We start from the raw sequence: 27,534 nt of genomic DNA on the forward strand, positions 1-27,534 counted from the left end.
TAGTGATTGAAAATTTTGATTTCTTTAGAAGGGGCAGATTTTAAGACAGGTACATATAGATTTTTCAGTCAATATTAAAAAAAAAAACTTACATAATATCTCCATATAAAATAAACAAAAAGTTGAATCAAATGAAAGTTAGGTTTTGTTCGGGACAGCTTTCTTTTTACTTTTTAAAGCAGCTTTTAGTACAAAAAATTTAATTTTTTACTAAAAAATTATTTTAAGAAACAATAAAAAAACCGTTCCAAACCAAGCATTAATCTGTAGGAAGTACAAACTTAACATTCCCCAATGAAGATAAGAGGCCTTATTATTGAAAAATAAACAAGAGAATTTCAACAGGAACTATTTAGCAGTGAATATTAATTTCAATGAGCCAAATTTCATGAGGAAACTTGCAAATTACCTAATTCATGTGCTTCTAGTATGAAGTTCAATAACTCACTTGAGAGGTCTCATGCCCTGGATGGAAAGCAGAAATTCAATCAGTTTAGCTACTTCACAAATAAGCATAAACATGTGGCATGACCATAAAACTGGAAATTGAAACTGATGATTTTCATAAAAAGAAATTAAATGACTACTATAGAAGAAAGCAGTAGTAATCAAAGCAAAACATATTTGTTAATTTAATAACTTATATCTAGGGGTGCAACAAGTCGAGTCGAGCTTGAGTCAAACCTAAACTCGAGCTCGACTTGCAAGCCAAATCCCTAGCTTGAACTCGAGCTCAAGCTCAGCTGATGCCACTGAAACGAGCTCGTCAGGCGGCTCGATTTCTCGTACGCTTTTGCCTCGCCTCCCACGTCTGAGCTCTGATTTCGCTTCCAAGCTCGCTTTCCAGCCCGTGATTTTGCCTTTCCGCCCCTCGCAATTTCGCATCTGAGCCCGCGTCCAAGCCTGCTTCCCGCCAACCACAAATTAGATATATAATATATATACACACACACACCCCCCCAAACACACATACCTTATGCATTTCTTGTGTACATAAGGAATCCTCCTCGTCCTTGCTAAGTGTGACTCAAAGACTGATTTTGAGTGTTTTTCTTTCTTGAAGTTCATTAAAACGCATCAACCTTTGAAATCTCTGTAAGTTCCTTATAAATGAATATATTTTCTATCTTTTTCCGATATAATATCCCTCAATTTAGTATAGAACACAGTTAGAAGTTGAACCTTTGTAATAGAGATGATCTATTCTCTTTTATTATTTTTTTAATTTACTAATTTCCAGTTCATTGAACTATTCTTGCTACTGAAGAATGTTTTATTTAGAATTTTCAGATTGATTATTGAATGTGCAACCAGACATGGCTTCTTGATTCGAAGAAATTAATTTAGAATTCTATAATTTTCCAAAGATCTCAATAATATCCTTTGGAGTAGATCCAAGGTTGAATATAATGTCCGAGGGGGAAAACCTTAAAAAAGCATGAAATCTCATTAATTCATGCTCTTTAATTTCTTTCTTTTATCTGCACATTTTGCACTTTAGTAATCACTTGATCAACTTTTTCCTCGAGCTTAACTACTACATGATTACCAAACAAACACAGCATCACTAATGCTCAATTGCGCAAGCACTTTGAAAGCATATTGCAGAGGAGATCAATCCTCATATGTTTCATTTTCGCCAAAGGAGCAAATGGATCAAAAATAATGAGGATTATGTTGTCAACTATAACTATAACTATAGCCATTACTTGTTAATCAAATTTTTTTAAAGGAGGGCTAAAGATTATGTTGTATTCGTAAATGAAAACACAAAAGAGAATACTTCTACTCAAATCATAGAGAGTTCAAATTGATGAACACACAGAATGAAAGCTTTCAATTCATTTATGAAACCAAGCACATGAAAGCAGAAGAAAAGAGAAAGTAGTTCACCTTGGATGTTCTGAGCTCATTTACAGCAGCTCGGAGAGAATCATCTGACAGTATCAACCTTGACAGGGCACCAGTACTTAGCCTGCATTGTCAACGAAGAGAGTTAAGAAGAATGTTTATGTCCACATGATATGCAGTTATGCACACACTAGCATAAGAAGAATGTTAGACTGGTCCAATTGGCCCCTTGCCAAGGGCTGGCTCACGTTTATAGGAGGCATGCGGCAAGAGAAATGGTATCCACTAGGGATTCAAATTCAAATAGTTTGAAGCTAAAAGGAGGGGGCGAAAAGGCAACGGCTTACATGTAATTTGACTTAATTGATTAATTGTATGCTTTAAGTAGGAAGGAGGGATTAGGGTTAGGGTTAGGGTTATGCTTGATCATTGTGGATGATTTGGAGTCTTGTTCTTGGTGTCTTGAGCCCTAGCTTTGTCTAGGGATTGGGAGAGAATGATCCTTCTCTTGAATTGAAGATCAATTGTATCTTGCTTTCCTTGTTACCTTAATTCTTCTCTTACAATAAAACTACTGTTTTTGTTATGTTTTCCATCAGTTTTTGTGAAGTTTCTCGCTGTTTTGTCTCTATTGTTAGGGTTTACTTGAGATCTTCAAATATTTCCTAACAAAGAACGGAAGCAAAAGAACTTTAAATCTAGAATTAAAACAAGAAAAAATAGTCCAACGATCCACCAGAGAAAACGATAACAAAGACAGAAAACTGCAAGGAGAAAAATAAATAGGCAAACTGATTAGCTGATGCTGCCTGGGCCTTTAAGTAAATCTATTCTTATTTTTCATATTCCCTTTTCCTGAGATTGCATGCATTTAGTTGACTGAGAATTGAAATTAAGTTCCAAAATTAGCCTTTTTGGGTGAAAACCAAGTACATTTTACATTACATGGTATTGTATTAAAAAAAGAACTATGACAAAATCAAAAAAGAGCCTTCCTTGTAGAGCAGAGAAAAGAACAAAACACAGGGAACCTACCCGAGGATTTTCGCTCCCTCTGAAACTGAACCGTTAACAGTGGAGATTAAATCCAATAATGCCTGCATTCCCTGGAATACAAATATGCATGTCACAATGCACAGGCTCAATTACGCAGCACGCATATAGAGTTCGATGAAAGTCTACCAGAGTGAACTTGGGATTGTTAGGACCAATTTGAGGGCCAACTTCAGATCCCCTGATTGTTGATTTTGCAGGAAGGATTTGAAGAAGTTCCGAAGGAGGTCTATATCCGTCAAGTTCTATAGCATTCCTGACTAGTTCAATAAAAATATAATATTAATTATTAATTAGGATAAATACGGGTTTTAAGTTAGAATCAAAATAAATAGCTAAATACTGGCCCAAGAGAAATTAAAATGAACTAATTTTAAATCGCTTGCCAAAAGGTCAACGAAAGCCAAAAAAAAATTATATTATAGGATCCTTGTAGGAACAGTAGAAGAACTAATGGTGGCAACAATGATTAACCTCTCCGAAATAATTACTGAAGATTAATTATTTTATAGCAAATTGGACAGAAAATCAGCGTAGTAAACTAATTTCCAAGAAATGCAGAATGATTGAGAAAATAATTCATCTCATAAACATGAATGCAAATGATACTGGAGTGAGCAATGGTAATTTTTTATCTTGCGTAAACTGGCTTTTTTGCATGCATGATGAGAAAGACGAAGTTAATTGAAGCTCTCATTTGAATTTTCTTAATGAAGTTCTTGACCTGAAAAAGTTCTTCCCTTCCACGAATATAACAAGGAATACAATCATCCAACCATATGCACGACGAGGAGAAGAATATTGAGAATGAGATACATCAAATTAGTTTAGCTAAGCTATCAACATTTTAGCCACAAATCTTATGAAAGAGGGGTGAATATAACCGTAATAATCTGCAGGTTCATAGAAGACAATAAACACAAGGTAAATTTAAAGGAATATTTATGTTTTTTAGGCAAATCATCAATAATAACCATGTCAAGGGGATGGTACAAACTCTGAATCAAACTTAGTAAATCCGCATATTATACCATATAATATTGTACATATGAATTATTCAATAATATTTCCAATTTAACAATTTTTTTAAAAGTTGAGCAAAAATACATGAATTTTAACATTCAAAAATATGATATTCTATTTTACAAATTATATTCCATTATTTGTGAAAAATACTTTTTTATCTACCTCATTATGGCATATTTGTCGGATCCGAAAATTCCTACCAAAACCTCTTTGTGTTTTGGGTCAAATTTTTAAAATTTTAATTAAATTTAAGATAAACATTACTTAGAGATTTCACCCTCATTTTGCGAGGACTTTATAATCTATTTCAGATTTTTCTATTAGGCGTAAGTTCCTATGATTAATTACCTCTCTTGGATATGAGAGAGTTCTTACGAGTAGGGCTAATCGTTTAGGCACTATGTACCAAGCATATAGTAGCAATAAATTTAGTATGGAATTTAAAATTTACCATATTACACGTAAAGCCAATGATGGGGAAATGATGAGAACCCCAATAAAAATCCTATTACTCTATTGTCTAGGGTTATCTTTGTTCTTGGTTTACGTAGTTAGAGGAGGTGGTCGACCCAACCTGACCAATGAATCATTGTCGACAATCAAAAATTGCTTTGTCTAAGGAAACCTTATAAACCTAGTCAATGTTTATTAAAGAAAATAAATTCAGGTCAACCTTAGCTTACAAAGGGCTTTATGTCCTCATCAAGTGCACCCTTACGCTAGAGCTTTTTAGCCACTGAGGAGCATGCAGGCTCAACCAAGACCATAATTTAGCGGTGTCATTTTGCAGTAAGATCACTTGGTCAAAAAGCCTTAGTCATAACTGCTGAATTGTAGTGTCATTTGGCGGCTAAACCACCGGTTAGAAGATACATGCGACATCCTTAATGGGGAGAGACTATTTAAAAAATGAAATTTAGTGATATACTCAACAAGATATTTATTCGTTGTGAACTGAGTTCTAAATTTTATCATCTCTAAAAAACAATTACAGACAAATGAATTTGTGTTAAAGTTATTAAGAGTATATTTTACTTGAATGTTAAATATTTTAATAAGTATTGATTTTTTTAATTTTATTGGAATTTAAGCCTTGGGTAAATAAATTTTAGAAATTGGGGTACTTTGAAAATCATGTAGTTCCCCCACTTGAGATTTCTTGTCAAAATGATCATCATCGGGTTTCAAATAAGTTTATTTTATTATTTGAATCCTATCAACTATGTTTACCAATCAACACAAGATCAAATTCAAATATCATCTTTATGAATCATCATGGGAGTGCTTGCTCGAGAGTTTGTATTTTATAATCAATTTTCTTTGTAAAAGATATTGAATGCTTAATGTGAATCCAAAACCAGATATGTTCGTGGATTTCACAGTCATATATTTATTCAATAAGCTCAAGTCTTGTCAAATTTGGTCCATTTGAGGATAAAGATCAAACTTAAAATTTAAGTTTATTTTTATTTTGGCCTATACAGTATTCTCATACCATAAATTTACGAATTTGATGTATTGATTGGAGCATATATGATATTTTTGGAATAAAAAAATTATGCTAATTTTTAAATGAAAGATCGATCAAGAATTTTTTTCTGTTTAATTCATTGCATTTTTAACCTGCATATTTGTCATTGCACATGTGAGTAAATTTAATTTGTATTAAAAAAAAGAATATTACTTCTACATGTCTTTAATCCCGCATAATATTTTAAGACATTATGTTTGAATATTTAACACGTTCGCAAGAGTTCATGTAAAGAATTTGAATTTAATAATCAAAAATATTGTGCATGCTTTTTGTTGTATTTGCCTAACATATTTTTGTATTTCACAGTGTATTCATGATGTGCACTTGTATAGTTTTAAATAAATTTAAACATAACTTGATGCACTTTCACGCTTGCATGATCTTTTGTGCTCTTATGCGGTGCGCTTCCATAGTCAATAATATATTTGAACACCCTTCCCTATGCTTTTACAGTGAATACGTATGTTTTTCAATACATTTGCACTTGTGGGCTCCGAAAATTCGGCCCCGGCCTCCCCGCTCTTTTCTTTATTTGGCGAGGGAGTTTTAACTGAATAAGTTCCGAGGTAAATTTTGGAAGGCAGATGGGTTTGTAGATAAGACACTACCTAGAGATTTCGCCCTCATTTTGCGAGGACTTTATGATCTGAGTTCTGAGAAGCGATCATGAGGGAGAAAGTCACCTCCACAGCAAGCAGCTCCCGTTCTTACTTCCGATCGAAACGTCGTAACGTCCGATCCGACTGGAAGGGCGAGTCGTCGAAGCTCCAAAGCCAATGAGCTCTTGCAGTTGTTTCCGATCCAAGGTGTCGTCGCTTCCGATCGACTGAGAGAGGGAGATGGAGCGGGGGTAAGAGCCGAGAGAGTTCGAGAGAGGAGCAAATGAATCTTGAAGGCTCCTTCTTGTTGGCTTTTAAAGAGGCGAAGGGAGAAGGACCGAGGCGGGATTTGAGCAAAAATTACGGAGAAGCGATTGATTCGGCGCTGATGTACAGTACCTCGGCAGATCTTCGGCAGGATTCGCGGGAGATTTTCAGCGGAGTTTGTGGATCCGACAGTTTACAGGTATTTTGATTTTTTTTTGTTCTGTTGGTTAATACTTAGAGGTCAACAACACTGTACATTTGGAGGACAAATAAATAAAATTTTCTTTAAATAATTTGATGTATCATACGCACTTTGTTAAAAAAGTCATGTAAATAGTGATGCATAGTTATCTCATTTGATAAAATTAGTTCATAGGATACATTGTTCTTTCACAGAGCGTGCCATCTATTGGTTCAATTTTTTAATCGAAATGGCTTAGATTTATGAAAAATCTAATTTCAACTCAATTTTGACTTGAGACAATTTAATTTAATCAAATTTGACTAATTTATTCAATCATAATTTTATCTTTAGCTCGACATTACTTAGATTACGTAAATTGAATTAATCAATTCAATTAATCAACCATCTTGTTTGGTTTGACATACAACTTCATTAAATCAAATAAAATTATATTAAATCAACTCAATCAAGAATTAACTCAAATTCAATTAATATGAGTAATATTGCATTTTATTAATTTAAATTAAATTAAATTGAGTTCAATTGAGTTGGGTTGCATCAAATTAACTCAATCGAGAAGAGCCGACTTCAATTGAGTCGATTGAGATAAATTCACCTAAATCAACTCAAATTAAACCAATCTAGCTCAATTTGGTTTGTCCGACTCAGTTTTCACAAATATGGGCTACATGTACTTCATTTTGGCTATCTGAAAACCTTTTCAAATCGGCTAACTACATCATACTGTTAAAATTGCAAGGCTAAAACAATAGTTGGTCCCATGAAGTTTTTTCCCAAGCTCTATGTTGTTGCAACTACTAACAAAAGCTCTAAGATTATCAAGAGTAAGGGCATTTTAATCCCCAACCACTGAATTTAAATCATTTGAGATGATTCATGTCATAGTTGTTCGACAAGTTTTATAGTGATTCTTAACTACCTAACACAATCCTCTACTTCTCTCAAATAGGGCTTGGGAGGAGGGATGTCAATTTATGACATGACTTGAAAACCCGACCCGAAAAATATGATTTTCGGTCGACCCATTTAACTAATGGGCTGGGTTCGAAATCTAATTCCCAACCTGTTTGAAAAATCAGAACGTGTTCGGGTCAACCCACTAACCAGGAAATGACCTGCATCCTACAGCACCATACATCCCGCCCACACTTGTCATTCACGCGGCTAGCCTGCTCAGCCGAGCTAGCTCCCGTGCCTAATGGCCCACCCTTGAGGCTCGCCTACTATGCGCTTTCTCGGGTCCATGTGTCAGGTCAGGTCGACCTCGATTTGGGGCGGGTCGGGTCCGGGTTTAAATTTATGATCCGTTTAAGTAATCAGGTCAGGTTTGAATTCGATTTGTCAATGATGGGTCAATTTTGGGTTAGACCCGAACCCGACAAAAAAACTCATTTTGACACTCCTACTTGGGTTCAAACAACAATAGTGTTGTAGAGTTAAGGAAAAGTATGCTTGAACTTAAGGAAAATTTTATAAGATGGACGTGAGACCAGCAATGTTTTATGGCATAAAATGTTGGCTATTAAAAGAGAAGCATAAAATAAAGTTAGGTGCTCCAGAGATGAGAATGCTCAGCTGAATGAGTAACTTTACATATAGAGACTGATGCAACCTAAAGATAAAGGCCAACGATAAGATCATAAACTAAGGCCTATCATCAGAATTTGGACCATTCATGATACAAAACTCTCCATGTAAGCGCATAACATTCTATAATACTTCTAAAATCATAAGAGAATTATTTAAAAGCTTAATTTAAGGCCCTTAATGGATAGATGGGTCAAACAAGTAAAAAAGGCAAAGATCATCATAAATTAATTTATTTCAATATCACTTTACTTATCATTTATGGCCAATCCGAATTTTCATACATTTGAAAGTTTTTTATTTATTTTATTTCTTTTAGTATTAAGACATATCATCAATCCACGTAATAGTATTTTATTGATTTTTAAGGCTTTTTAAAGTTATATGAGCTTGAAAAATGCCTATAAATAGGACATTGATTTGTAATTTTTATTCACTAAAAAAATGATTTTTTGCTTGTACAAATTTTGTGTGGAAAAGCTTGGTAGTTACGCTACTCATTGGTGAAGCTTGGTGGTTGGTCCTCCAGGAATTAGGTGAGTCCTTAGTTATATCTTCTTACCACTTTATTTTTTTTCCTTTTTACTGACACAATTTTCATCTCCTTTACTTAGCCTCAAGCTTAGCATCCCTAAACCCTCAAACATATCCAAACTCTCCAAAATTCTCCTAAATAGCCCCACACATCCCTCATAACCTTTGACGGCCTCGTATCTCTAAGAACCCTAATATACCATAGAAAAAATTTCAATACATAGAGGCAATTTCTTGTTGTGAGCAACCAGATTAAAACTTTTATAACTTTTCAATCACTGATAAAAAATTCATAAAAGCACCACCATTATTTCCCTAACATCCGAAACCTTTTATCTAGAGTTTCTCATTAATTCTTTTTAAGGAAAACACATTCTTTTCGAGTATAGAAGTTTGTTGACCCCTATATCTCAAACCACGTGCAAAAGGACCAAACCGGTGAGTAAAGCGATACGCGCCTTGGCGCCACATGTCATTTGAAGGATCAAACGACCTCTGATTGCCAAACGGATAGCGTCATTGCGACTGGAGCATCGACAATACCCTAAATGCACTATCAATTTGTTTAATTGAGGTTGTGCACGCAAATCGAGGCGGTCCAGTGCAAGAATTAGCCTCGATGTTGCTCAAACGATGTCTGATCGTGAAACGGACTACATCGTTGTGTTCGGAACATCGAAAATATCCTAAATGCACTACCAATTTATTAAATTGAGGTTGTGCACGCTAATCGAGGCGTTCCAGTGTAAAAATTATCCTCGTCGTCGCCCAAACGATGTCCGATCTCAAAACGGACTGCGCCGTTGCGACCGGAACATCGACAATACCCTAAATTCATTATCAATTTATCCAATTTTGATATTCGCCGAAATCAACACGTAAAACGAGGTAGCCGATGCGCAAAATGAGAAAGCACGCAAATCGAGGCAATCTTTGATTTCTTTAATGCAGTCTGTCATTCTAAATTAATTTAGGATTGACTGAAACACTAATATAGCATTAAACAAACAAAAAATTATAAAGGAGCAGATGCCAAATAGGGAAAATGGCTCATATCTAATTAATGCCATTAGTGTTTACCTTGTTCTGTCAAATTCGCTTGTTTTGTCTGTCAATCTGATGTATGAATACATCTGGCCTTGACCTCTTTCAAAGGCAACCTCTCATTGTCAAAATAAAGAAAGGAGAATGAAGCCACTGTTCCCACACACCCCCCGTCCAACCAACTAGCCTTCCTGTTCCAAATCCTCTAAACTGAATCCTTCCTTCAGCTCACGAAAAGCCTGCCTCTAATTACTTGGAGATTCTTCAGCAAGCCTCTGTCAGCCTACAGCAGCAGCTTTCCTCATATTTGTTGGGAGATTTTACCGAACTGCATCTCTTGCCGCCTTCTTTCATCTCGTATAATCACTACTTTTGAAGCACCTCCAAAACTCCAACCAACCAAGCTGCAATGGCCTCGTCGCCTTCTACCTGATTCCACGCCAAAACCACTGCAGGACGTTCCTTTCTCTGTCAAAATTTCTTAATACCTGAAGCTCACGCACCTCTGTCCACCCGCCTCCTACAACAGGCCGCCAACAATCAGGTAAACAGCAAGCTGTTTACACACAAAGAATCTTCACTGTTTTGATTCAGTTCTCACGCAGAACCCTTTCATCTTCTCTCCATTCACATAGAGCCAGCTCTTAACCACTCTATTCCACAGCAAACCATTTCCTCCTTCAACACCCATTTCTTCCTCCTCTTTAAATTGCTGCCAGCAACTTTTCAAGTCACTAACTACAACCACTGAACTCAACGAAGCTGCCAGCAACCTGCTCCCATCTCCTAAGCTTTTTCCTCACTATTGCATGTCACTTTCTCCACCTTATCCCTCTACTAAACCTGCTACTTGTAGCTACACTTACAACAACAAAAACCTCACAAACTTAACCACTTCCACCACTCTCAGCCTCTAGTTTACACTTACAACTCCATACACAACAGCAGCCAGTCAATTCAGCACCCTCGACTGCTGCCTTCATATCATCCAACCCAAGTCCAAACCAAACGTTATAAACAAGCCCACTGCCACACTCACCTCAAAGCTCCACAAATCAGATTATCCCACCTACCTAACAAAGATCTGCAGCCCAACATTTCCAATCTTGTTACTAGTGCAGCCCACATAAACCCAAATTAGCCCAAATCCAGTGCAAACCTGCAGCCCAATTTAGTCCATTTCACAATCATTTACCTCACTTAAGTTAAATCCAAACCTCGTTTATTTAACTTAAGCTTATGACAATAATACAAACCCATCTGCCTTCCAAAATTTACCTCGGAACTTAGTTCGTTAAAACTCCCTCGCCAAATAAAAAAAACGAGTGGAGGCCGAGGCCGAATTTTCGGAGCCCACAAAGTTCCAGATCCAAATCTCTCAAAAAATTTGAATTCTAGCTTCACCACCACCCAAATGACCTCTCCATCACAACCCTAAGAGGACAACAATCAATTTATTGTCTTAACCATAAAGATCACATTAATACTATATCATTTTGGTATTAGAGCCAACGGCTTCAAAGAATTCAAAGTCAAGGAGCTTGAAGGCACACGTCGCTTGTTGCAAAAGCCAGAAATTTTTTGCAATAGGATCTAATTTTTTTTCTAAATTAAAGTACTCAAAAAATACCTACCACCACATCATATTAGTATTAGATATTTATGGTGAATAATTGAGTTAATTCAAGTTGTTTGCCTTGGTGTTAGTTAAGCTTTTTGATATGATTTGGTGTCCCTTTCCTTTGTGATAGCTTGGTAGCTAATTTCCTATAAAATAATAATTAGACACATATCCAATCTACCATCTTCGGACAATTCATGGATTTTTTTCCTTCCATCCCTCCACATTCTCCATTATATTGGTATGAGCAAAGAAGATTCACTTGTGTGCAAGTGAAGATGGATTTGGCAATCTATTCACCTTGTTGAAATAACTTTAGTGAGTTTACCCAAAGTTGCATTATTGTGTTCTTTTCTTGTTCTTTTTGGCCTCTTTATTGATATGAACAAAGATTCATGGGTTTTTACCTTCCAGCCCACCACATTCTCCATCATATTGGTATGAGCAAAAAAGATCTACCTGTGTGCATGTGATGATGGATTTGGTGATCTTTAATCTTGTTGGAATAACTTTGGTGAGTTTGCCCAAATTTGCATTATTGTATTCTTTCTTTTTTTTTTGTTTATTTGCTTCTTTTTTCAATATTATGAACAAAATTATTTTCTCAACTCCATTCATTGTGTGTATTTTTTTGGTTTAGTGACTTAGATTACACCTTTTGATAGGATTGATTTGATTAGAATTTTTTTATTGAACCAAGAAGTTGTTATCAAACTATAAATTACATTATTTTTTATTTTCATATTATATTTATTTATTTATTCTTATCTGGCTGCATTTAGATTTTTTTCCCATTAGTACTTTTAACTCTTCAGAAGAAGAGTTTTTCCAGAAAAGGAGAGTTGATGCAGCACAAAGACAAAGGGCAATGACAAGATCATAAACTAAAGCTCATCATTAGAATTTGGATCAATCATCATGAAAAAACTCTCCATGCAAGCCCATGAACCAACCATTAAAAAAGCGGACGAGGCGTCCGCATTGAGTCGCGCCTCAAGTCGAGGTGGAAGTCATGTGTATCGGGGCATACGCCTCGAACCATCGAGCGAAGCCTATAATTTTTTCGCACGAGGCATACGCATCAAAGCGTAACGCCTCGAGGCAGTACAAGGCATCGCCTTGAAATTTTTTCTTTGGTATATATGTAAATACGACGCAGCCGATTCATGTTCGCGTATAGGATTAGAGCTTCCTGTGAGAATTGAAAGGCAAACTGGAGGCGAAGCCATGAGGGAAAGAGACGAAGCCGTGAGTGCAGAAGACGAAGTCGGAAGGAGACGACGCAGGAAACGAAGCCGAAAGCAATAACGGTTTCAAAAGCAGGAAACGAAGCCAAAGTTGTGAGTGCAGGAAACGTTCAGGCCTCAGTTAGGTCAGAAGAGCAGATGAGCGGTGTTGTGGGCCTTGACTTTGACGTGCAGTAACGAAAGCTTGAATAACTTCTGATTCGGCTTTCTTTCATTCGTCCGCTCAGTACATACTCGGTACCGCTCCGTTCATGCTCGGTACCGCTCAGTACATGCTCAGTACCGCTAGGTACATGCTCGGTACCGAACCAGTACCGCTCGGTACCGAGCAAGTATATGCTCGGTGCTGAGCGGTACATGCTCGGTACTGAGCGGTACATGCTCGGTACCACTAGGTACACGCTCGGTACCGAGTCAGTACCGCTCGGTACTAAGTAGAATATGCTCGGTACCGAGCGGTACATGCTCGGTACCGCTCAGTATTGAGCATATATAACAATCAGAATTTCAAAATTACTCTTAATATTTATGTTCAAGTCTTCTACTTCAACCAATATTCATAAAATACTATATTTGTCTTCATGTAGAATGTTGGTGGGCTCAGTTTGGAGATGATGTTCCTAAATTCAAAGCTTTTGCAGTTAAAGTTCTTAGCCTAACGTGTTCGGCTTCTGCATGCGAGCGTAATTGGAGCATCTTCAATCAAAATCATACAAAGAGAAGAAATCGATTGGCGGCAGATCGAATGAATAAACTAGTTTATGTTATGTTTAACAAAAAACTGAAATAAAGAAATCTCAAATTGCAGAATCAAGGAAATATTGAGAATGAAATTGACCATTTGCTTGTTGATGAGTTACAATCTGATGATGAATGGGTTACTCCTAAGAATGCTTACGCCTCGATCGTTTATTTTGTTATTATTTATAATTTTAAATTAATTTATTTTAATCGTTTTGAGGCTTACATCTCGATCTGCCTCGAGGCTTACATCTCGCCTCACTTAGAAAAAACGTCTCGATTCCCGATTTCGCCTTTTAAAACCTTGCCATGAACATTCAATAATACTTTTAAAATCATACGATAATGATTTAAAAGCTTAATTTAAGGCCCTTTGATGGGTAGGTGGACCATATAAGTCAAAAAGTCAAATTATTCATAAATTGATATATTTCAAGACCACTCTACTTGCCATTTGTGGCAAATCCAAATTTTTATATATTTGAAAGCTTTTTTTATTATTTTCCTTCTTTTATTGTATTTCTTTTAGCATCATGACATGTCATTAATCAATGTAATAATATTTTATTGGCTCTTAAGGCTTTCAAAATTGTCTAAGCTTTGAAAAGGCCTATAAATAAAGACTTTTGCTTTATACCTTTTATTCATTGAAAAAAAATTATTTTTGCGGGTGCAAATTTCATGTGAAGAAGCTTGGTGGCTATTTTACTCATTGCTGAGACTTGGTGATTGATCCTCTAGAGCTTTGTTGAGTGCTTAGTCATCTCCTCTTACTGTTTTTTCCTCCTTTTGACTGAAATAATTTTTATCTCCTCTATTTAACCTTAAGCTTAACATCCCTTAACCCCCAAATATATCCAAACTCTCCAAAACTCTGCTAAATAGCCCTGCACATCTCTCAAAACCTTCCAAGGCCTCAAATCCCTGAGAACCCTAATATAACATTTCCAAAGTTTCAACACAGAGAGGCAATTTCCTAATGTTGATGCTACAACCATATATTTGTTCGTTGGTTCAAGTAGTATCAACTTTGATCCATTCGAGGAGGATCGAACATGAACTTATGTTAATTTTTGACATGAGCAACATTCTTAGAGCTTGGGTTTAAAATTTAGCATAATAATTAAAGCACATGCAGGTAATTTAAATTTCATTTTTAAATGACACATGCATATTAGTGCATTTGGATAATATTATGCACACTTTTTCATAGCGATAGGTTTAAACCCATTTATTATCTTTCAATCTACGCGGCATCCTCAATTACACTTGCATATTTATTATGCTTGTTGGGGCTCATACGGCCATGTATTTTTTCAGTGCATTCTTTTTTACACAATGCATTTATAGGATGACTAATGCACTTTTATATGATATGCATGATTGAAATAATGCACTCATATGATTTGCGCGTTTCTTAGGATGCACACATGTTTCATATGCATGTTATATATGTATGTATGTATGTATGTATGTATGTATGTATTGCGCGTTTCTTAGGATGCACACATGATTCACATGCATGTTATATATGTATGTATGTATGTTATATATATATATATATATATATATTTGTGTAATGCATTTGCAAGATGCAAGTACATTTGCATAATGTACTTGCATGTTGTATGATGTGCATATGTAATATTTTTGCATGTTAGATAGTGAATGTACATGTTGCATAGTATATGTAGTGTATTTACATGTTACGCAATGAATGCGTATGACGTATCTGCATATTCACATGCAAATTCGTGTGTTTATTTGCATGTTTGCATGCTTGGATATACATTTGTATGTTTGTATGAGTACTTGTGTCTTTGCATATGCATTTGCGTATTACTTAGCGTGCTTGCATAAGATTTTTATATGTTGTATGATGCATGTCTGTTGTATTTGGTACATACACACTACATTTGAATGTTATTTTGTATATACATGATGCATATGCATATTGTTGATATGCATGCATGAATCATTTGTATATCTTTTTTAATATATATACAAATATATATTTATATTTATATACACGTCGACTCTCACTTGTTAAATTTTGTCATTTGTGTAGCTCGGATTCGCCTTCATCTTGCATGCACATGTAAATTTTATGTTTGGCTTTTGTGAAGAAACTTAGTAACATAGGGCTCTTTTTTGCATATTTTTTATGTTTCAAATGCATCGGCCGACCTCTCCAAGTAAGGAAATCAAGACGAGCGACTTGCAGTCAAGATCATGAAGCCAACTATGGAAGAAGAAGAAATCATGTAAATCAAAGACAATTGTCGGTGAGTTGGATCGACCATGACATCGAATGCTTGAAGACTGGAGCAATCAACATTGAGGTTGGCGACCCAAAATGATTCAAGATCAAAGCGGCAAACTATTTACTCTTAGCGGCGAATTCTTCAGAAGATTAGAAACCTCATTCAATCTGAGGTGTGTGCGAGAATAAGAGAAAAGTCAATATTAAAGAAGATTCACTTGGGCGAATACGGTAGTCACTCTAGAGGAAGGACACTCGCCCATCGAGTAATTAGGCAAGATTATTTCTGGCCAATCTTGAAGGATGCAGAGAAGTTCTAACAGAAATGTTTGCAAATGTCAATAGATCTTCCCCATACAACTTCAACTCTCACACAAGATGCAACCAAACAAGAGCCCATGGCCATTTGCAGTTTGAGGAATGGACTTACTGAGACTATTCTCTCTATCTATGAGGTTCTCTCTATCTATGAGGCAGAGGAGAATCATCCTACTCATGGTTGACTACTTCATTAAATAGATAGAGGCCAAAGCACTCGTCCAAATGACCTCTACCATTGTGAGGAGTTTTATCTAGACATATATCATCTGTCGTCATAGGGCTCCCTTCACCATCACCAAAGACAATGGGTCGTAGTTCGCCGAATAGAGTCTGAAGGAGTTCTGGAACTCACAAGGGATTCGCCTCAAGTTCGCCTAAGTCCATCATCCACAAACCAATAGCCAGGTCGAGGCCGCCAACAAGTAAATTCTCTACCTTATCAAGAAGAAAGTAGAAAATGGCAAGGGCAAATGGGTGGATGCACTCCCCTCAGTACTCTAGACCCTAATGACAACCCCTTCTTCAGCGACTGGGAAAATGCCTTTTTCACTCTCCCATGGTACTAAGGCTTTGCTGCCAGTCGAGCTCTATGCACAAAACCAATGAATGGTCGTTGCTATCAATAGTGAGGGTTTCAAGTTCGATAAATGGGAGAAACTAACCAAGAAAGTCTACAGACGACGACTAACCTATTAGAGGAACTTTGAGCACAGGCCATACTCAGGCAAGAAGAAATGAAGAGAATGATAGAAAAATACTACAAATCGCATGTCAGAGAGAAAAGCTTCTAACAGAGCAATCTTATCCTAAAGAAGGCAGATGCAGTTGTTTGAAACTCGATAAGCTAGTGAGCACATGGGAAGGCCCCTACATCATCAAAGAAAAGGTTGGGATAAGCATATATCAATTGAAAAAAAAAGGGAATTACCATGAATATAAAGCGTTGATAATCTTATGATTTTCAACCTACAAAAGGGAAACTCTCACTCTTGTATCATTAATTATACTTTTTTTAAAATAATGAAAACTCTACCTCTTTCTCTTTCATTTTCTTTGCATGAGCGAGTCCTTCATGAACAAAACAAGTCGATTTAAGAAAATCCTCACAAAACACTCAGGGAACTTGGTTGATACCAAAAATATAAGGACTCACACATGTGAGACAGTTACCCAAACACTGGAGAAACTCAAGATGCCAAGGCCGAATGTGCAGGTGACCCCCCTTCTACTTGGGTAAGCTCCTAGTAAAATTCAAACAAAGAGATTTGTCAAGCCATAGATGTGCGACTCCGTAATAATCGAGTGTGATCAACTGCGGTGAAAATCAGTCAAATTCCCTCCCATACTCAAAGCTAAAGAGCGAGTGGAACTACTACTTGTAAGATAGCCGAGAAACCTAGCCCCAAAGATTTGCAGGCGAGCTAAAGCCCACAAGCCAAGGAAAGTCATCGCTTAAATGAGGTTGCTCGAGGTTGCTCTTTATTCCCTGCCAAGTAACTGTAGTGAGTAATATTTCGATTTGAAAAATTATCCTAGCAAAGCTCGTCCATGTCAAAAAAAAAAAGAGAGAGAGAAGTAAAATAAAATATATGAAAAAACAATAACAATAAAATAAAAATATGCAAATGAACTCATTCGCCTCTCAAATATACCTTTACTAACCAAACTCGCCATTGAAAACCCTAATCAAACAACCTAACCACTATACTTGAACTCCCCCACTTTGTGATAAGATCCATGATGAGTAAGTAGCACACAAGTCCCCTATAGATTGGGAGTTTTAAGTATCATGACACTCTAGATGATATAGCGAGTATTCAAAGTGATTAGCCCTATGGGAAGACTATCCCTTTTGATATAGGATTCACAAATGAGTAGTGCGCAAGTCTCCTATAGTCGACAAGTCTTAGTGGTTATCAGTTCGAAGACCAAGAGCCTGATGTAATGTGCGGCACACCAAAAACAACTTCGTTGATAAACAACGAGCTCACATTCTTTGGAATGACAATCAACTCTCATGTTTAAGAAAGAAGTCTCTACTATATCATCCCGACGAGATAACTTTCTAACTTGGTGACTCGAAATTAACTTCCTACTCTTACCTTGCCAAGTCAAAAACTTTGTGATTTTTATTATCTATCAGACAACCGCCCATTAAAATTCTATTTTAACTTTTCTAATTCGCTATGAGCGAGTGCCCTTACTATTTATAATTCCCCTTTTATTTTTAGTTCCTCCATTTACTATCAATTTTCTTATATTACTAACTCATCCTGCAAATCACAACAATGATTGTCTATGGGCAAGTGCCCTCATGCTAACTTATTTAACATTGTCATGTAAAGCTCATGAACACACTTGATATGAAGCTCGATAAGAACTCGTTTAATGTTCGATATGGAGCTCGTGAGCAAAATTGTTAAATAACTTTATTAATGTTGATATAAAGATCGATTAAGTCTCATTGTAAAATTGTTGAACAATTTAATATAAATAGTTATATTTTTATAATTTAATAATAAAAAAATTACTGATTAAAAAATTATAAAAATTAATTAAATATTATAATATGGTAGGAGTGATGGGTGAGAAGGTACATTGTAGTCATTGTAAAGTGAAGCTCACTAAAAATAAGGGAGGTGCAACAACACAATAAGAATGTCACTTACTTCACTGTGGACATAGAATTATGGATTCTAAATGGAAACTAAATGTTTTTGTCCATCCACCTTTGTCATCAAACAAGTTTGATCATGAGAGTAGTGGTACATTTGTCAATTGGAAATACGATCAATCAAGGATGAGCAAGTTGATATCACACATGATAATGGTATATGAATTACCATTTTTTTAAATATGAGATGTTTAACATCATGATGAAAGCTGCTAGCTCACATTCTAAGAAAATATCGAGAACAATGCTGAGGGGTGACTGTGTAACTAGCTATGAGATTGGGAAGAAAAGGTTGAAAATTTTATTAGATATAGTTAACAGAGTTAGTTTAACAACTAGCTTATGGAAGTCTGGTCAAGACATTCATTACATGGCCCTTACATGCCATTTTATTGATGTCATGCAAAGAGGAAACAAAGGAGATATGCTAGTTTGAAGAATATGTGATAAAGTCGGTATTTTAATGTTAATTCTGGGTTATTTTTGGCTATGCTACTTATTTGTACTCTTTTTATGTTTGTGATATACATTAGAATGATATTCACTTGGTTCTAAGGACTTTCATGAAAAACCTACAAGATCCACTAGTAAGGTTGGATATCATCCACCAAACAAATCTGGAATCAACAATGGTGACCTTGGCACTCGCAAGAGCCCATAGGCACTTAATCAACGCAATGACCATCTCTTAGAATGAAGGTGAGAAAAAGAAGAAAATCATGAGAAGTTAGAAGCTCCAAGATGCATAAGAAAAGCTATATAGCATTAAAGACCTAGTTTAGAGAGAAAAGAAAAATATTCCAAATCCTTAAATATTGTTATGGTCAAATACATAGGGCTCTTTGTTGGTTCAACTTCAAACCGAAAATCTAAGGAATGATTATCATTACAGGGAGCCAACAACGCTCCATACTTTGACCAATCAAACCTATATGACTTTGATAGGAAATACTTGAGTTCGTAAGTAACCCTAAGGTAATACTTGAGTTCGCAAGCAACCCTAATCCAAATCGATGATCAAACAGCGAGATTACTGCTATTCACAGCAGGAAAACAACACAAACCGAAAGAAATTTGAGAGAAAACTCAACAATAAACTTGTATTCCACTAGAAGATGAAATAAAATAGCAACGATACAATTGTTCTTCAATTCGAGAGGAAGAACAATTCTCCAAATCTACGGCAACGCCAAGAGCCCAAAACACAAAAACCCTAGATCTCCAATTTCATTCAAATTCAAGATATCCCCTAATTCCCTCATATTCCCCTAATTAACATCAAAGGAGAATTACAAAATACCTAATTAGCCCTTATATTCAAAAATTTCCCCCCACAATTTACATTAAGACCAGCATGGGGCCCACAGGAGTTCCGCCCCCCTCCCTGTGCTTCTTCCGCCGTGCATAACCCAAGACCAGTCCAGGCTGGACCGGTCCAACCGGCCCCTCCTGGGCCGGTGTGAGCGTGGGCGTAACATTACACCCCTCCCAAAAACTCACCTTGTCCTCAAGGTGAAAAGAAGGAAATTTCTCTTTCACTCTTTCAAATGGCTCCCAAGTAGCGTCAAACTCAAGGAGATCTTTCCATCAAATCAGCACTTCCTTATTGCCCTATTTATCTGATCTTACTCCTATAAGCTCCAGGGTTCTAAAATCACTTCACAGTCCTCCGTCATTGTCGTTGGTAATTATGCACTAACTGCATACTCCCCTATAGCTCCCCTCAACTGAGACACATGGAACACTGGGTGTATGGTGGCGGTGGGAGGCAATTTTAGGCGATAAGCCACTGCGCCAATCATGTCCAAAATCTCGTAAGGGTCAAAATACCTCGGTGCTAATTTCTCATTCCTCCTTCTAGCCACTGTCTTTTGCCTGTAGGGTTGTAGTTTTAGGAACACCTTCTCTCCCACTTCAAACTGCATGTCCCTCCTGTGTGAATCCGCCTGTCTCTTCATAATTTGTTGTGCCCTCAGAAGATGTGCCTTCAACTTTTCCAATACCTCCTCCCTTTCCTCCAGATACTGCTCAACTAAAGAGACAGGTGTACTTCCTCTCCCATAGTGCACTAGGTGTGGGGGGTCCCTCCCATACAACATTTTGAATGGGGTCATCAGAGAAGCAGAATGATACGATGTATGGTACCAGTACTCAGCCCATGGCAGCCATTTTGCCCACATCTGTAGGATTTCAGAAGAAAAACACTATAAATAGGTCTCCAGACTCCGATTCACCACCTATGTTTGCTCATCTGTCTGTGGGTGGTAGGCGATGCTTCTCTTAAGGACAGTGCCCTACATCCTGAACAGATCCCTCCAGAATTGGCTGAGGAACACTTTGTCTCGATCAGACACAATCGATTTAGGAATCCCATGCAGTCTAACAACCTCCCTGATAAATGCTGCTACTACTGACACTGCGGTGTAAGGATGTCGTAAGAGGATAAAGTGTACACATTTGCTAAGTCTGTCAACCACCACTATGATGACCATGAATCCTTCTGACCTTGGTAAGCCGTCGATGAAATCTATGGACACTTCCTCCCAAACTCTGTTTGAAAATGTCAATGGTTGTAGTAATCCTCCTAGATCCATGGCCATGTATTTATTTCTCTGGCACACTTCACACCTCGCCACCATCTCCTCAACATCTTTATGCATTCCCTTCCAGTAGAGCTCCACTGCTAGCCTCCTGTATGTCTTCTAAACTCCTGAATGGCCTCCAACTGCACTTCCATGGAACTCCTGCAACAAGTGGGGAATATGTATGGAGGTTCATGTCATCACAAATCTCCCTTGATACAATAGTCTCTCCCCCTCAATGCAGTAACCAGGATGACTACTATTGTCTTTCCTCTGATCTTCCCTAATCTTTATCAATTCTTCATTCAGCATGCTTTCTTCCTTGATGGCCCCCCAGTCAACCATCAACGGTACAAACACAGCCAATTCCTGGAGCTCCCCCACACACCTGAACAAAGCGTCAGCTGCTTTATTTTCCAAGCCTGGCCTGTACTGGATCTCGAAATCATAGCCCAATAGTTTGGATAGCCATCGCTAATGCTCCTTAGTTACCATTCTTTGCTTCAAGAGGTACTTTAGGCTCCTCTGATCAGTCCGAACTATGAAATATCGACCCAAAAGATAGAGGCGCCACTTCTGAATAGTCAAGACAATGGCCATCAACTCCCTCTCGTACACTGACTTCAGTCTTGCCCTGTTTGATAGCACTTGACTGAAGTATGCTATAGGTCTGTGGTTCTGCATCAACACTGCCCCTAACCCATATCCTGATGTATCGGTCTCTACTACAAAGACCTAGCTAAAGTCTGGAAGAGCTAGAATAGGAAGAGTGGTCATGGTTTCCTTTAACCTCTCGAAGACATGGGTCGCTGCCTATCCCCATGAAAATTTGTCTTTCTTCAACTGCTCAGTCAAAGACCATGCAATGGTACCGTACCCCTCAACTCCCTTTTGTTCCTAAGCAGTGGCCATTTCTGCACTGCCTCAATTTTGGTTTGGTTCGCCACCACTCCTTGGGATACCACATGTCCCAAGTACTCCACACTTGCCTGAGCAAAGCTGTATTTCTTCAGGTTGGCTTTCAGCTAATGCTCCTGAAGCACTTCTAATACCACTCTCAAATGTTCCAAGTGCTCCTCCACGGTCTTGTTGTACACCAGAATGTCATCAAAAAAGACCAGGATAAACTTCCTGATGTGCTGCTTGAATACCCTGTTCATTAAAGTTTGAAAAGTAGCTAGAGCGTTAGTCAATCCAAAGGGCATTACCAGAAATTCATAATGCCCTTCATGTGACCTAAAGGCTATCTTTGGAATATCTGCCTCCCTCATTCTGATCTAGTGGTATCCGGATTTTAAGTCCAACTTGGAGAACATCACTGCCCCATATAGCTCGTCCAATAGATCATCGATCACCGGAATTGGGAACTTGTCTGGTACAATGCCCCTATTCAGAGCCCTATAATCCACACAGAATCTCCAACTCTCATCCTTCTTCTTGACCGGGAGAACTGAACTAAAAAAAGGGCTAACGTTGGGTCTGATGATCCCCTCCAACATTTCTCGGATCAACTTCTCAATCTAATCTTTCTGAATTTGTGGGTAACGATAAGGGCGGACGCTGATCGGTGTCTCCCCTTCCTTCAAGATAATGGTGTGCTCCAACTCCCTCTGAGGAGGTAAACCCTGGGGAGGTTGAAAAACCTCACTGAAATGGTGTATGAACAACTGCACTAAAGAGGGAACATTGCCTTCTTCCTCTAGTCTGACTCTTTCCAGCCGGTGCAACTCCACCAAGTAGCCTCCTCCCTCCTCCTGCATGGTCCTGATTAGGGATTTGAGAGAAACCCTAGCCTTGGTCAGCCCAGCATCACCCTGAATCATCCTCCTTCCCCCCATCACCATTTCATCCTCAGTGTTCCCCAATTGATCTTAGTCTCCCCCAATGTCCGCAGCCACTTCCTCCCTAGGATGACGTCTGTACTCCCCAATTCCAAAGGAAGTCCTCCCTTACCTGGATCCCCTGAATCTTCAGCACCACCCCTCTATAAACTCCTCTACCCATTTTCACCTTTCCCGTGCCCATCATCACCCCATAACCTCTAGTATCCACTAACTCCATCCCAAGCAGCTCAACGATCTAGGTGGAAATGAAATTGTGGGTTGCCCCACTATCTATTAACACCACCACCTCTCGGTCATCTATATCTCCTTTCACTTTCATAGTGTGACTTGAAGTGAATCCCAATACAGAGTTCATAGAGACTTTTGCCACATCCAGATACATCTTATCCTCCTCCTCTGCTTCAGACCTGCTCTCACCTCCCTCCTCATCTTCCTTGTCTTCACAGACAAGGAGAACCTGAAGAGTTTGTTCCTTGCACCTATGCCCCGACATGTGCTTCTCATCACATCTGAAGTATAACCCCTTTGCCATCTTATCCTGCATCTCCTTCTCCATCAGCCTTATGAATTGTCCCCCATTTCCCCCTCCAATTTTCTCATTTGATACTTCCTTCAGACTCCCTGGTGCTGCCCCTTTTGAAGGTAAGAAGGTGGTTGTCATCCTGTATGATCCCCCTGAATAGTTTTCTCGAGCCCCTCTTTCGGATTTCTTCTGATCTTTCACCAACTGCGCCAGCTCCATAGCCTTCCCTAGGTTCCTCGGCTCCAGCACCCTGACTGTTGTTCGTATCTCAAGTTTCAGCCCCTTCATAAAGTTCCCTTCCAGGGCTGACTCTAAAATATGATCTAATTTATTATCCAAGTACTCAAACCTGTCACGGTAATCTGCCACCATCCCCTCCTGAGTCAACGTAAAGAATTGCTCATAGAAGTCTCCTCCCTCATCGGCTCGGAAACACTCTAATAAGCAATCTTTGAACTCTCTCCAACTTTTGATGGACTCCCTCCTATCACGCCACTGATACCATGCCAAAGCTTTTCCTTCCAAACATAATCCCGCAGCTGTCAGCTTCTCTTCCTCCGTCAACCCGTTGACCGCAAAGTAACGCTCCACCTTGTAGATCTAACTATGGCCGTCTTCACCCTCAAAGACAGGTATCTTTAGCTTCCTCACCCGTGGGTCTCCCCTGTTTCCTCGGAATTCTCCATAACCTCCCATTCCTCGAAAAGGAGGTGCTCCCCAACTGTCACGATCTTCCCTCCGACGATTATACCCGAACTTTTCATCGTATTCCGCTCTTCTCCCTTCAAAATCGACACCTCGGCGATGAAATTCTTCCCTTCTCCCGACGAGATCAACACCACTCCGGTCATTTTCCAAACTCATCTCCTCTCTAGAAAGAGGCTCTAGAGGTGGTATGTCGTCCTCTCCCTCAATGATCTCTACTTTCGGATTTCTCCTCCCCTAAACGAGTTCGAATTCCCTCCTATGCCATGGCCTCCGGTGGTCTCTCTTGCTTCCAATGTAGTAGGATTGGTCTTAAACTCCAATAGTTTCTTCAACATTTCTTCCATCACCGTAAATTTCCCTTTTATTCTTTCATTGTTTGAGGTGATTTGATTTTGAAAATCAAAGAATTTTCCGTCCAAATCTGATTTTAGTTCACCGATCTCTCCTTCCAAGACTTGTATCTTCTTCCCGGCCATCTCTCTTCCCAAGGATCACAAAGATCTTCATCCGGTTGTAAAAAAAACCGCTGAAATTTCAAAATTTCAGCCGCCGATGGTCCCAAATCGATGCTCTGATACCAATTTGATAGAAAATACTTGAGTTCGCAAGTAACCCTAAGGTAATACTTGAGTTAGCAAGCAACCCTAACCCAAATTGATGATCAAACAGCGAGATTACTGCTGTTCACAGCAGGAAATAGCACAAATCGGAAGAAATCTGAGAGAAAACTCAACAATAAACTTGTATTCCACTAGAAGATGAAATAAAATAGCAAAGATACAATTGTTCTTCAATTCGAGAGGAAGAACAACTCTCCAAATCTCCGGCAACGCCAAGAGCCCAAAACACAAGAAACCTAGATCTCCAATTTCATTCAAATTCAAGATATCCCCTAATTCCCTCCTATTCCTCTAATTAATATCAAAGGAGAATTACAAAATACCTAATTAGCCCTTACATTCAAAATTTTTCCCCCACGATTTGCATTAAGCCCAGCATGGGGCCCACAGGAGTTCCGCCACCCTCCATGTGCTACTTCCGCAGTGCATAAACCAGGACCGGTCTAGGCTGGACCGGTCCAGCCGGCCCCTCCTGGGCCGGCGTGAGCGTGGGCGTAACAGACTTCTACGTAAAGGATGACTTTACAATAAAAGAAAACTTCATAATAAAGAATTACTTTGCCATAAGGGCAATTTCACATAAATGACTTTTCACAAAAAATGAGCAAGCATAAAAAAGAACAACAAAGTGATAAACTCAAAGTTTATTTATCATTTCAAATAGATAAAACAAAGCAAGAAAACATTTCTTTTTAAGATTAGGTTATGATAAAGTAAAAACCTTATTAAAAGATGAGAAACATAAAAAAGATAGAAAAAAAACTTGAATAAATTCTCATGAACTCATTCTTGCAAGGAACATAAATTGATCAACCTCTTTAAGTCCGACTATAAGAAGTCAATGCATTCCCAAATTTATCATAAAGAGGCATCCCAACAGTTCCAAAAAGAGAAAGGGGTGTGGGATAAGAAGTTCTCTCTCAAGGAATAATATCTCATCTGATCATACAGCATAAAATAAAATCACCCTTGCATGAAATTGGCTTGACCAAGATCATTGAAAAAGCTTGTACATTAAGAAGACATTGGAATTCAAGTTATCAATCTTTTATTGTGTCTCCTCAAAAACTTTATCAGATATAATGGTTGGAGGACTATACAGTACACAAATTTTTCTTTAGTTGTTGAGACAACTTCTCCCAAATTCTCCAAAAGTTTTGAATGCAATAAAATATTAAATAAATTTTGCTATCTCAACCTCAACACGAACTTTTTTAGAAGTTACATCATTCCTCAACCAGATGATCACGTGCAATTCTAGGAAAAAAAAAAGTTCTCTCACCTTCTCCAAAATCTTTGAATGCAATAAAGCCACTCAAGATCTAAAATTTTCAAAGTCATCTAAGAGAAACCTTATTCGGTCCAAAGAATCAAGTTATTGAACTCATTCAAAGAATCCAATAAGTCGTCAATTCAACCAATCAACTCGCCAAAGTTGTCAACTAGCTCATCCAAGGGGACTCAATAGAAAATTTCTCATTTAACTCGCTTTCAATGTGAAACTCACCAAGAGTCAGCAAGCACTTGTAAAACTATCAACTGGCTAGATTTTTCTGCTTCAAAAGCTAGATTTATAAAACATTTTTACTAAAATTCATTCTATTTCTTAATTGTAGTCATTCATGTAATGTTAAACTGTGATCTAAACATATAAATGAGAGTTAGTAGATGAGCTCAACGATCTAAATATCACATCAGTCCTGTACTTTATGAAAATAAAAATCCAATAAGTTTTTATATGCTTCACACTCTAAATCTCACTTTATCACTCCTTCCTCTTTGACCTCGAATTATAATTGTCACTAATGTCATCATATCACATACAGACAAATTTGAATCCAACGGCATACAAAATGGCAACCTCTATAGCTTCGGAGGTAGGGACAGGTTCCAAAAGAATCTATTCAGCTTGTTATAAATACAGAAAGCATGTCTGCTTGCTTGGGAGCTAACACTCTCGAAGAATGCCACCAAAGTAAATAAGTTTAATTTGGCAAAGTAAAATAAAGTGAGTCGGTTTAAATATAAACCCTTAAACTTTACAAAAGGCCGCTACTACATGAAATCGTAAAGCCTGTTTTCGAGAAAGGCCTCACCTTTTAGAGCCAGTAGAGTGCGAAGACGAGACAATGCAGAAGCACGATTCTTGTGCTGCGACCTGTCTTCGACAGCCTAAAAGCAAACAAAAAGCTTCCGAATTTGATGCTAAAAACTCATAATTCAACTATCGAATTCCATCATTAAAATAATGCAGGGCGAGGGGTGGGGAGAACTATTGGACCTGGGCGATGATGCCGGTAGGGAGGTGCTTGAGACGGACAGCGGACTCGCGCTTGTTGCGGTGCTGCCCGCCGGGCCCCGAGGCTTTGAAGGTGTCCATCTCGCACTGAGCCATCAGCTCCTCATCACTTAGCCGAAGATATTCACCGGCGGCGCTGGTGCTGCTGCTACTTGACAAGGAAGAGGATAATTTGATCGAAGTTAGGTTTTGTTGGGTTCGTCGTATGTCCGTAAGCAGAGGTGGACGATGATTGTGAGCCCCGGAAGTGATCCATAGAGCCCATCTGGAAATCATCCGATTCAACGCCGCTGGAATTGATGGATGTCGAGAAGGAATTGGTGCTTCGCTTGAACCTTGGCAGTCTGTTAGCGGTTAAGGTGATGCCCGTTGAGTGCCCGGGGTTCGTGAT

At 38.2% G+C, this 27,534-nt stretch overlaps 1 protein-coding gene across 2 annotated transcripts; it reads right to left on the reverse strand.

Annotated features, from left to right (window-relative positions):
• Positions 1 to 295: 295 nt before the first annotated feature.
• On the reverse strand, positions 296 to 27,534 carry LOC110111878. Of its 2 annotated transcripts, XM_028699165.1 has the most exons (7): positions 27,126 to 27,534; positions 26,941 to 27,016; positions 3,034 to 3,164; positions 2,887 to 2,957; positions 1,894 to 1,975; positions 685 to 903; positions 296 to 465 (listed from the first exon to the last, which is right to left on the reverse strand). In XM_028699165.1, exons 1-6 carry the CDS (start codon positions 27,417 to 27,419, stop codon positions 685 to 687), a joined length of 873 nt encoding a protein of 290 aa, XP_028554998.1. In that variant the 5' UTR covers positions 27,420 to 27,534; the 3' UTR covers positions 296 to 465. The 2 variants fall into 2 exon arrangements, with proteins under 2 accessions (XP_028554998.1, XP_020699586.1); XM_020843927.2 differs by lacking the exon at positions 685 to 903.

This window comes from Dendrobium catenatum, unplaced genomic scaffold (assembly GCF_001605985.2).
Source record: "Dendrobium catenatum unplaced genomic scaffold, ASM160598v2 fragScaff_scaffold_1220, whole genome shotgun sequence".
Lineage (NCBI taxonomy): Eukaryota > Viridiplantae > Streptophyta > Magnoliopsida > Asparagales > Orchidaceae > Dendrobium > Dendrobium catenatum.